The sequence below is a fragment of the Poecilia reticulata genome, chromosome 10 (assembly GCF_904066995.2).
Source record: "Poecilia reticulata chromosome 10, P_reticulata-male-v2, whole genome shotgun sequence".
Taxonomy (NCBI): domain Eukaryota; kingdom Metazoa; phylum Chordata; class Actinopteri; order Cyprinodontiformes; family Poeciliidae; genus Poecilia; species Poecilia reticulata.
Genome location: NC_088839.1, coordinates 27,203,999 through 27,216,949, shown reverse-complemented (window position 1 = coordinate 27,216,949; position 12,951 = coordinate 27,203,999). Strand labels below are relative to the sequence as shown.

At 38.4% G+C, this 12,951-nt stretch overlaps 1 protein-coding gene across 6 annotated transcripts in view; it reads left to right on the top strand.

Annotated features, from left to right (window-relative positions):
* The first annotated feature begins 170 nt into the window (after positions 1 to 170).
* Positions 171 to 12,951, top strand: part of mbnl3 (muscleblind-like splicing regulator 3) — a 28,706-nt gene continuing 15,925 nt past the window's right edge. For 2 of the 6 annotated variants that reach the window (XM_008420822.3, XM_008420827.3), the window contains exons 1-2: positions 172 to 786; positions 8,334 to 9,253. In XM_008420822.3, coding sequence (XP_008419044.1) covers positions 9,080 to 9,253 — 174 coding nt within the window. In that variant the 5' untranslated portion in view covers positions 172 to 786; positions 8,334 to 9,079. Of the gene's footprint in view, positions 787 to 7,780; positions 8,108 to 8,333; positions 9,254 to 12,951 lie in introns of those variants that run through there. The other 4 variants (XM_017307208.2, XM_008420828.3, XM_008420824.3 and 1 more) reach the window with 4 other exon arrangements.

Genomic DNA, 12,951 nt, shown 5'->3' with positions numbered 1-12,951 from the left:
GTAAGCAAAAGAAATTGGATCAAGTCATAACTCATTTTGAAAAATTGGTTTAATATAATTTTGGTTGCTTCCTTGATAATTTTCCGATGGATTTATACAAGTTTGATTCAGTTGCTCTCAATTTAAAAAAACCCCGAGTATTTTCACTATACATACAGATATATTCAATAAATACATTACACGCTGTGACTGGCCATGAAGCCATTTTAGATGAACATGAATATTAATGCTAATGTTGAACTGGAATAAATTTTAGTCTCAGGTTTGTTTTTCAGTAGCAGTTTTTTTTAAAAAATATGACTAAAGGACGAATGAATTGGCGGAAATGGACTTCCACACCTTTCCTATTACCTGCAGTTTGCACCATCTTTCATTTAGTCGTGACTTCATGATAAATAATAAACAAACACTCCCCTGTCGTCCAACTCCTCCCATTTGATAAACCCTCCCTCTGTCTTTTTTTTTTTGACCAAATCTGTTATCTGCTGAGAGCAGTCTGCTTTGCTGCCGAGCCACTGTAGTTACAGCTGACATTCTGCCGCCGCCTCCCTGTCCCTCTGCAGCTGCATCGCGCTTTTCGCCCTGATTTTTTATTTTTTTTTAAATGTACATTATTTCTCGCTAGCGCGTTTTATTTCAGCCAGCCTTCCTACGCTTCAGTGCAGCGCTGTAATAGTCTCTTACAGATAAATAAGGAAGTCTTTACGGAAAATACCGAACCGAGAAGCTCATTTCAGTCGACGTTGATTTGAAGGAAGACATTTGATCTGTTTGGACTGATAACAGGTGAGCGGCCGCGGCACGCCTGGTGCGTTTGCAGCATTATGAATTCGCTCTGACGCGTTTATAAAAAAAAAAAAAAGAAATTGTGTTTTGTTCGTATTTTTCGTCTGTTCGCTTCTGCAACTCCTGCCTGTTGCATGGCCGCGCAAAAGCTGGCTTTTGTTGTTGAAGATGGGCGTAATTCAGGCAAATTAGTCATAGCGCTCTTGCTTAAACATGGATTGGGAGGTCTGAGACTTCTCTGTCTGGATACAAATGATGTGGTGAAAAATTTCCATATCCAAGCCAGCATTAAGGGGTTTTGTTTTATTATGAGATAGCATAAGCTGTCTTTGCAGTTGCCACGTTTAGGTTTTTAAGTAAGAGTTAAATGAATGCAAAGGTGAAATGAAGAGCCAGGTTGCGTTTTCGTTACTGACTTGCAGGTTTGCAGGCTTTCGCTATCGGTGTCTGTGCATACAACAAGTGGAGGAGTTATGAAGTCCTGTCCTTGCCTGTCCTGTAAGGGGTCAGACTTAAACCACCATAGCGTGATGCGTTGTCTCTTGGTTTGCATACACTGTATGCAATCCTACTGGTCGTTTGCCCTTTATCTTGTCTAGTTCAACAAAACAGCCAGTCAAGACAAGTTCACACTCCCTCCCGGCTGTGGACTCTGTACCTGTCTGGCTAGTTTTTCTTTACTTAATATAAACACAGATAAACTGACAAACCAGGCTCACACTGACAGGCGTGCGTGGAGTCACCTTTCCCACGCAACCAGTTTTCATTTCTCCTCTCGCACGTACGACTTGGTCACTATCCAGATATCTTGCTGTTGATCGCTTTTAATGTTTTTGTGTTTTTTTTCCTCGGAGTAGTGACCAGTTTTTTTTTTTTAATGTAATTTGCGCCAAACACTGTAAAAGCCAAAGTTATTTATTTTTATGCTTAGGTGAAGCTGATTTGTTTGTCGAAGTAAGGCGCTGCATGGTTGTGTGATCTAAAGCTGTGGTGCTTTTAACGAGCTGAAAGGATTACCAATACTTAACCTAATTACTTTGCTCTCTCCATTTAAGCTGCTGCCTTTCTCTCACCCTGTGATTTATAGATTGGTTTCCTTGCGCTTTCTAAATCAATCGCTTGGTGGCTGATGTTTGACTGTTTCTGCTGTCATCCTTGAAAACCTGTTTTCAAGTTAGTGAATGATAACCCTGAGATAACGCTGATGAAGATTAAAGTCGTGTTTTCGCAGCTGTAGTTGCTGTTACACAACCACATTCACCTCTAAAACTGGAATTCACCAAGCTTTTTGGAGTGAGGTAACTCCAATTTGAATAAAAAAAAACTCCCACAGGGAAGTCGTATTCTCATATGGAACCAAAATGGACATAAGAAAAAAACCCAAATGTTTTCAAACCTGAAGTGAAAATTTGACTGGCGCTGTTTACAATAAAGGGAATTAAAAACTAGGGTGAACCCCGCCTCTCGCCCGGAACGTTAGCTGGAGAGATGGGCACCAGTACCTTCCGACCCCACTAAAGGACAAGGGCGTAAAGAAGATGGATGGATGGATGGATGGATGGATGGATGGGTGGATCCCCACCTCTCAAGTTGCTGCATTTTTCACTTCATGGTGTCTTAGATACCTTTGAACATTTTTAGATTTTTACATCCTAAAAATGTCCTAAAATGGTTTTTAGGGATTTTCATATGATAGACCATGTCAGAATAGTGTATCATTGTGAAGTGGGAGGGAAAATCATTCATGACCTTCAAGATTTTTCAGGGTTTTTTTTACAGATATGAATCTGAAAAGTGTGGTGTGCATTTATATCCAGCTTCCTTGTGGAACCTTCTTGCTCTAATTACAGCTTCAAGTTTGACTGGGTGTCTTTACTACCTGAAGGAACTATAATTTGTGTTAATTTTGTCTTTCTAAATAGCTCAGACAGATTTGATTAAGGAGATTCAAAAATCTGTTTTTAAAAGAATATGCTCTGAATTGAGGCGATTAGATCACTGGTTCTTAACTTGGGTTCGATCGAACCCCAGGGGTTCGAGGAGTCGGTCTCAGGGGTTCGGTGGAGCCTCTGCCGTGGAGGTAAAGACACACTTGTGTAAAGTCGTAATGACGCGCCCCGCTTTGCCATCACTTGCTGCACAGAATCACACTACATTGCTTAGCCAATCAGAGCTGCGGAGGAGCCCTGATTGAAGGAGCTCCTCTCTCATCATGGATTTGAACTTTTGTCTTTTAATTACTTCAGCAAAGCTAATCGTTTTTACCTAATTCTATAGTCTAAATCTGCTCCTTCGACGCATCTTTTTGGGATTGCTACTGCCTCTAGTGGCGTGGAGGTGGTTACACAGCTAATATAATCAGAATATCGCAAAGTATTTTGTGTGTCGCGGGGTTGGTTGTAATAAGAAGGGTTCGGAGAATGCGCATATGTAACTGCGGGGTTCGGTACCTCAAAAAAGGTTAAGAACCACTGGATTAGATGTACTGTATTTTATTTAGGGGCATTGAAATAGAGGGGAGTGAATCAAATACAAGCAAAACCTTTCACATTTGATTTTATTCAGTTATTTTTTTTAGAAATACATTATTTGTGATTGTAAATTAAATTATAAACAATGATCAAGAGGCATTGATAGTTTTGCAAACCACAATATGTTAACATCTCTGTTACTTTTTGTATTAGAATAATAAATACATGTTTTGTTGTTCAGACATTAAAGGCTGAACATTTCTAATAGTTGGCAAAATTGTAGAAGCAAATTTATATAAGGGCTAACTTGAAAAAGATATAATAAAAAAGACACGATAATTCTGCCATACCTTCAAAAATATTTTTGAATTGTCATCAATTTTTAAATGTATTTGATTCTCTTTTTTTATTTTTATTCCTTTTCTTCATTTTTATTAATAATGGGGGAAAAAATCACCTGTTTTTATTTGGCAATAACACAAATAAGCATCATTAACATCACAACAATCAAATATCGTCACCAAGGATAAAAACAAAAAGCTTATTTCCACTGTTGTCCTCCAGATGCTCAACACAAACACACAGCAAGCATAAACACACACGTTCTGCAGGAAGTCTTGCAGTAGATTAGATTGGAGAGAAAATGAGGATATTCCTCTGTGCCATTCTGCAGCCCTCCTGTTTAGATGGCCCTCAGTCTGCAGCCATAATGCAGACGTCAGAGCTCAGCTGAAGGTTACGCTGTCGGGAGCCTTCTGCTGCTCCGTGTTTGATGAAGGACGCTGCACAGTTGTGTCAGCTACTGTTGCTCTCGTCTGTCCACCTTGTGCCACCCAGCCAGGTCCCACCTGCGTGTCAACCCCCATAACCTCCAGACTCCCTCCTCTGTTTAATTATTCAGTTTTATTCTTTAGACTGCAGAGCAAAAACTGGGCAAATATAAGCTCTTATATCTTATTACTGAAGTTAAAAAAAAATGTTAGTGTTACATCCCAATAGGTCTGAAAGGAGAACTTTATCTTCAGGAGAATAAGTCCTGCTCTAAATGAACTGTAAAAGTAATATTTAAATGACACTTTCTTCATTGTCTGGTGACTTGAGGAGTGAGGTTGTATAATAAATGCATCGTTAATTAACCAGAAACGATCGAGCTTTGTTACTCGATCAGTATGAACCAACATGTTTAAACTGAATGCTTGGTCATTTATCTGAAGATTTGTTCATCTCTCATATATGCTGTGATAGATGCACTGATCAGGGTTTTCATGGACCAGTACGATTATTTTATGAGGTTAATTTTGTTTTTACTCTGTTGGGGCATTTCCAGTCTGGTTATGAGATTTCTGCAGCATAATAACCTTAAGTAAAAATACCAGAGCTTCACAGCATTTACAATGAAAACATAAACAAAACTGGGGAACCTAATCTGGTCAAACGATCATGAAATCATAAATATTCTACTGCAAAATGTATTTATAAAAATGTTGTCTCAGACGTTTATTTATAAATACTAAAGCAAATATTTTTAGTTTTCAAGTGCAGTTTCCCATTGAGCATCATATTACGTCTTTTTTTTCTGTGCTGCTCTTTATAGAGTAACATGAATACAGTTGAACATACACAGAATAAAAGACACACCTTTTTTTCTCACAAGTTGAATCAGACCAAACTTCTCCTGTTTTATGTCAATTAGAATTATGAAAATTATTTCTACATGCTAAATACCACAATAATGAGAGAATATTTATTTCTTAATGCCTTCAAAGTCCGAAGTTTACATACAGACCGATGGCTACCACTTCAAACTTGGTGATGTCATCGCTTCAGGTTGATTGACACATTTGATTTAATTAGAGTCATACCTGTGGATACATTTTAAGGCCACACCCGAAGCACAATGATTTCTTGTTTGACTTGATGGGGAAAATCAAAAATAAATCAGCCAAGATATCAGGAAGAGAACCGCTGTTGCATTTGGAGGAAAAATGGGGATGCTTGTACCATTCTAACTGTGAAGCATGGTGGTGGCAGCATCATGTTGTGGGGCTGTTTTGCATCATGAGGGAAGGACATTATGTAGAAAACTTAAAGCAGCATCCAAAGACATCAACCAGGAAGTTAAAGCTTGGGTCCAAACGACAATAACTCAACATTCAGGTAAAGTATATATAAAATGGCTTAAGGACAACAAAGTCAATGTTTTGCCATCACAAAGCTCCAACCTCAGTCCTACAAACTGGACTTGGTTCCACCAGTTCTGTCAGCAGAAACGGGTCAGGAGCTTGTAGAAAGAAACCCAAAACGTTTGACCCAAATCATACATTTTTAAGGCAAAATGCTTCCAAATGTTTAGGAAATGTATGAAAACTTCTTATTTTGAATTGATTAACAAATAAATCCCTGACATTTTCTCTCTCTCTCATCATTGTAGCATTTAGTAAATAGAAATAATTTTGGTAGCAAGAAATCAAGTCTGATTTAACTTCAGAAAGTGAGGAGAAAGGGTGTTTGTGTCTCATTTTGTCTAAAGTGTCTGCCAAGTGAAAAGTAAATTTAGTTTTAATGCCTCAATTACATGTAACAAACAATGTCCATAAAAATAAATGTGGTGTGATGCATTTAGTGAACAAGAATTACATTTTTAGAGATATTTTAGTGCTTGATCTGCGCAGTTGGATTGAATTGAGGAATCATTGATGAGTCTAAGTGAAAAATCCTTAATCCAAAGGCTGCAGTGACTCCTGAGCGCTTTATCAGTGAGTGAAAGGTCATTCCTGTTTATTTTCACAGGTACCGGCTGCAGTGTAAACTAGGATAGCTTTGGAGAGGAGCCAGTGTTGCTGCATATCTCTCCACGAGCGGTTGCAATGGCAGCTGTGCACCATTTGGTGTTCGGAGTGTTGCTAAGGAGCTTTTTGATGATGTTGGATGCTTTTTGCCTCGTCAGGGTGTGCATAAGCACAGACTCTTGACACTGACGTGGACATAAACGCAGGATGGGCGAAGCTGCAGGAGGAACGCTTGTCTGGTTCCCCCCCAGAGAAAAGTTTGTATTGATCTGTAGCCTTTGGAGGAGGAGGATGCACCGATAAGCGTAATGGTTCAGCAAGCGAAGCAATTGTTATACCTGCTCTTCTCTCATTTCTGCCTCTCTTGTTTGGCCTGGGACGTGACTTTGTGTTGCTGGTCCATCGGTCCCTGCTGCAGCATTACCCGTCCATGTTGTGTATCTGCATGCCGTCACACACAAACACACACATTCGTTCCCTCGCCGTGGTCCCCCCCATTGCTTCCTCCGTCTGTGTCTGCTTCCATCAGACATAGAGGCTGATAATATCTGCTCCAACGCCCTCTTCTCCTCCTGTTCTGTCCTTTATTGAGCTGCTTGAGGTTTTATATACCAAGCGTTTCCCTTACCTTTACGGCAGCAAATAACGATTGTCTTAGTACTCGATTATTCTGACGATTAATCAGATAAACTGGCACATTCAGCAGATTTCACTCTATGCAATATTAGAAATATATTATAATTTGCAAATAAAGAAATCAATTCCTTTTGTAGATAAGAAAATAAACATTTAATCATCTAAATGTCATAGTATTGCTTTGGCGTATACTTGATCATTTGTAGCAAAAGGTCTGCAGCAAAAACATACTTCTAACATCAACATGTGAAAACTCACCTATTGATGCTTAACTATATTTACTATACTTTGGGTTAAGTGATTAACAAATAGGTAGCAAAAAGTGCTTAACAGGATTTTCTTTTATAGAATTTGAACCAAGTGAAGGTAAAACTGCTAATTTAGTTCTGGGTAGAACATATTTACAGACAAAGACGTTTTTCTTGATCTTAAATGCAAAATTCTTATATCTTTGTACACGTGGCTTAATTGTGATGCTGATATTGTAATGTGTTACTATAGCTTTTTTAACAGGACACACTTCTTAAAGAGATATTTAATCTCATGGAGTTTTATCCTGGCTAAATAAAAGTTGAAGAATAATTACTGCTCTGAATGTTTTGTTCTTTCAGGAAACAGCCTTTTCTGAAGTCTGTGTTCTCCAGTTAATGATTGATTAGTTACTAAATTAGTTGACGATTTTACAAAAATCGATTAATCACGATTAATCGTGTCACCCCTAAATCCAATCTGACGTAAACAGGAAAAAAGTCTAATTTTATGTCAGACCGTGAGAACAAAGGTTGTTCTACAGTTTATCGCAATAACCGATTAATCACAATTAATCTGATTAATCGTTCCAGCTCTACTTCCCTTTACATTTCAGCTTTTAAATTAAAAACGAAGCTACAACATTTCCCTCGTCATGCACTTGTGTGTCTTATTATCTGTATTCACTTAGTGTCTGGCCACGTGACTTTGCTCCCTGACTGTGAGCAGAACAGAGGTCTGCATGCATCATCCTTGCATCACGCTGCAGTATGTTTGAGCGAGACGTGAGAAACTCCTCCGTCCCTATGTGCAGGCAGAGCTGCTGCACAGTTTGAATATTAGCATGTGGCTCAGACGTGACTGTCATGACTGTGCTGGCTCCAGTGTGAAAAAGTGAGGAACAAGGACAGGCTCTGTGAAAGGAGGAGTCTTCCTTCCACTGTGCTCTCTCATTGATCAGTGAGATGCTTTGCTTGGCTGTAAAACGCAGCGTGATTGGCTGCTGCTTTGCATTACACACAGCAGCTGTAGTTGTGAAGAACTACGCTGTGTCGTCTTTTCCGTACGTCTTCATTCGGGGGAATCGACTGAACTTTGCCACGTCAAGGACAATATTACTCACCGCGTCTCGCGTTGATGTCCAGTTTCCGCAGGGCAGAAAGTAAATGAGTTGAGGTGACGTCTCTGCCCTGCCTGCAACCTCCCTCCATCCTCCCTCTCTTCCTCTCTCTCTCCTATCTGTATCACTTAATCAAGACATAGCTTGCCCTTTCCTGTTCATTGCTGCCTCCCTCCCTCCTCTGTTTTGCTTGTTTTCTTCTTTTCCTGCAGCGTGATCCTAAAGACGCTGTAGCCGTTTCCAGCCTAAACGGTCGCTTTTTCTGTTTTCTGCAATTCACAGTGAGACGGCAAGCAAAGACATGCAGCGGAGAGGTCAGTGAGGATGACAACAGAGGCAACGGAGACGGAGGGATGAGAAGCAGACTCAAGTAAGAGGAGGAAGCGGGACTCCAAAGTGCCTACAGTACGGTTTTGTCCTACAGCAGGAGAGAGGGCTCGGTGTGCGTTTGGCCTTGAATGGAGGCTATATTTTGTCCTGACAGCCACAAAGTCATCCATCCCACGTTGCTGAGCTGCAGTCCCCACATACCCAGAGCTGAGCTGAAGCTTTGTCTCGTCATTACAAGGACATTACGGGTGTAAGGTTCTGCTTTTTCCTCTCTGTCTGTCAGAGAACAACAACTACAACAGAGCTGCGGTGACTTCCTCTGCTCTGACCATGTTGACATGAATGTAAAAGAGACGCATCTGAGCGGACTACGGTGATGTTTTCTGAACGTTTTTCTTTCTTTCTCTTGAGACAGAGCTGGTCTCTGCTCCCAGTTAACCTCTGCTATCTCACCCAGTAAAACTTCAGCTGACAGTTTTCCCAGGAACAGCTAATAAACATCCCCCAAAATACTCCAGTCTGAAGGGACTTGCTACCTATTTGCTCTGAAGGAAAAATATTTTTGCTTTTTTTTCCCCAAGGGGATTTTTTTTCTCTCTCTCTCTCTTGAATCACTATTAGTCAGCCCTGCTCGCATTAGACCATTTTTTTCCATCCACTCACTCCCACCCCTTGCTCAGTGTCTGTGAGCATCTCAGATGGCTGTCAGCATGACCATGGGACGAGACACCAAATGGCTGACCTTGGAAGTGTGTCGCGAGTACCAGAGAGGCACCTGCTCGCGGTCTGACACCGATTGTAAGTTTGCACATCCCTCCCGGAGCTGCCATGTGGAGAACGGCCGAGTCATCGCCTGCTTTGATTCGCTCAAGGTAACAACGCAGCGCACATCACACACGCATCAGTTCCTGCCGCATTACAGCTTGTTTGTTCCTCCGGTTCTGTGTCAGACACGTCGGCTTCAGTCGTGGCTCTTGATCGTCTGGGAAAGTTTATAGTACTCAGACCACATATTTACATACCCTGTAGAGCAACCTTTTACTCTCTGTCTGGCTTTAAATTTAGCTATTTTCTCCTGTTTTAAGTCAGGTTGGACTTAGGGATGAAACGATTAATCGGATTAATTGTGACTAATCATGAGTAATCAATTATTTAAACAAACTCTAGACAATCTTCTCACTGTCTGACATTAAATTGGATTATTTTTTTCCTGTTTTAGGTCAAGTTGGAAATAGGGATAAAACGATTAGTCATATTAATCGATTATTGAAATAAACTGACCTTAAATCTGACCATATTTTCTTGTTTCAAGTCAGGCTGGACTTAAGGCTGAAACGATTAATCGTGACTAATCATGATTAATGAATTACTTAAATAAACTCTAGAACAATCTTCTCATTGTCTGGCATTAACTGGATGATTTTTTCCTGTTTTAGGTCAGGCTGGAATACAGGTTGAAACGATTAATCAGATTAATCGTTATTAATTGATTATTGAAATAAACTAGAACAGTATTTTTCTCACGGTCTCGCATTAAATTTGACTATTTTTTCCTGGTTTAAGTCAGGTGGGATTTATGGCTGAAACAATCAGATTAGTCATGATTAATCTTGAATAATCGATTTTTAAAATAAACTGTAGAGAAACTTTTGGCAGCATTGCCTTTTAAACTGTATGACTTGGATCAAGTGTTTAGGTTTTTCCTTCGACAAGCTTCTCTCAATAGTTTGCTGGAAATTTGACCCATTCCTCCTGACTGAACTGATGTATTTGATTCAGGTTTATAGGTAGCCTCACTAGCCACACATTTTCAGATCTGCCCACAAATTATCTGGAGATCAGAGCTTCTCCAAAACGTTGTTTTTGTTGTCCTTTAGCAGTGTTAGTCGTTGTTCTTCTGGAGAGCCCATTTGTGGCCAGCGTGAACTTTCTGATTGATGTGAAGTTCTTGAGTTTCTCCTGCAGCAAAACAGCCACACAGCATTATTCTGCCACCTCCGTACTTCAAACTTTATTTGGTCTTCCCAGTCTCGAAGGCAAATAGCAAGAAACCTGTTGCAATATGCAATTAATTGCTTATTGGTTATCAATCCGTTTTATTTGTGGTTTCAGTTATAAGTGTTTATTACTCTTTCTTTATTTTATTACTTTGGATATTTAAAATATCTGCCAGTTCCAGTGTTAAGTGTTCTTTAATGATTGTTTATTGGTCATTGAGAGGGTGAATTAGCATTATTATGCCATTATCAATTTATTACTTGAAAATGGTCTGAAACAATATTATTATAATTTATTGCAATAATTACTGAGACAGTTTATCATCCAGCAAAATGTTATTGAGACAAATCTAAATAATGCTAATTTGCTTTATCCAGGAGCAATAATGACCCTGAATTAACAATAAAACATCTTTATATAATTTTATAATGTGCAATAGAGACTTTAACTTAACCACTGCTATTTATTTACATAGCTGGACTTTTGTATATCCTGTATAATTTTAGTATTATTATTTGCTTTGTTAATAATTTCTGCATTTTAATGTCTATACCTTACCAAGTCGACTGCACACATTTTTTATTCTGTTGTTACTTTGTAAAAAGTGACTGTGACTAGATTTGATTAGATTTTAACTAAATTGTGGCCAAATGCTTCAACTTAAGTTTCATCAAACCTCATTATGTGCCTTCAAATATTTGGGTCTTTGTCTTTAATTTGTTTTTCTTGTTATAATTGTCTGGAGTTTTGACTTCTTCCTCGCTGAATGGCCTTTCAGTTCATGCTGGGCCTGGACCAGCTGTGGTTCTGGGGTTAATTTTCACTTTCCACATTAAATTTGCTCAATTCCTGGGACACAGAACTCGTCTTTTCCTGGAAGGTGTCATGTTTGTTTATTCACCTGGTGTTTGACCTGGTTATATATGTGTTTGAACCAATGAGTGCGTGACCTTCAGGCATCTGGACATCAAATCAAACTCGTTGAGGTCCATGATTCTTGAACTGACGTCTTGGGTAACTTTTATGATATCTCTCAAAGAAGCAGCAACTTAAAGGTGTTGCTCTAAAAAACAACCACATATTTTCCTCCGTTTAACTCAACTGTTGTAAACTGACCTACCAGAAACATATTTTTGTCAATGTGTCTAACAAATATTAATAATTCTGGTTTTCATATTTGACTTTAAGCAGAATGTTTTGATTTAGTGGCAGTAAGCAGTTTATTTATACAATAATGATGACAGATAAAATAGAGGTTTATGCTTCATTTCAGAGGAATATTTAGTGATCAATTTCATATCAGACTGACTATAAATGGTATTATTCATGACTAATTGTAATGAATGTTTCTCTTAAATACTACTGTGGCAGAAATAAGTCAACTTCAGAAATTATTTAAGTTTCTCAGCTAATTTTATTGCTTTCAGTCTCATTTATTATAACTTTAGTATTTACAGAAAAATACATACATATTGGATTTTTGCTTTGCCATATAACGATTTTAAAAAATGTGTGTCCCCTTTAAGAGTTTCTGAATAAATATGACAAATTGTCATATTAAAGTTTCATTTAACAAAAATAATTATTTTAGAACAAATTACAATAATCTTTTATTGGGAATTTTGCTGCTAAGTGATATTTTGTATATTGTAAATGATACTGTACAGGATGCCTAAAAATATATTAATACTAAAATAACAAGTGTGCAAAAACAGAACATCATATTTTGAAGAACACTGAATATAGTTGCATGAGTTTCTCCTAAGGAAGCATATGCTTAGGCTACATTTTCTGGAAAATACAAGGAAATTTTGCATGAAACATATTTTCACATGAAGTGAATTTGAGCCTAAAACTGTTTTCTCAGAAAACTGGCAGACTATAAAACATAGCTGTAATTAAATAGAGTTATTGCTTGTAAGTGCAGATAATTGAAGATGGAAACATGGATATTTTATATATTGTATTCAATTGGTTTGTTGGGAGCAGAGTTGATTATAGAGTGACTGTTTTTTTTTTTGTTTTTTTTTGGTTTTTTTGTGAACAATAAAGAGAAAATTGGAGGACTGTTTCTTTGATTAATGTGTGGGTAACGTCTCTTTTGTTTCTCGAATGGGAAGCATTGAAATGAAACTGAAAGCAGGACGCATGCTGTAAAAAGAAAAGCTCCATTTATCTGTCCTGATATGTTAGGCCAATCACACATTTCAAAAGGATGAATACACAATTAAAGATCATTCCCTGATGAATATAAGGAAAGTACAGAGAAAACAGGGTCTGGATGGTGGTGTGGTGGTTAGCATTGTCTGTTCACAGCCAGAAAGTCCCTGATTTAGATATAAAGTTTCCACTTTGTCATTGTTCCTGCTGTGGGTTGTGGCTGGTTTGTTTCCGCCATGTTAGCTAGCATGACGGAGAGTTTTTCTTAATATTTCTGTCTCTGTGTCCTCCCTGTGTTGGGCTGCTGACCTGTTGATGTTGTTGATGATGATAAACGTTGGGATTAGCTCCACTTTATAAAGGATAAAACTATATACAACAATCCAACATCATAGAAATAAAATCCATATGT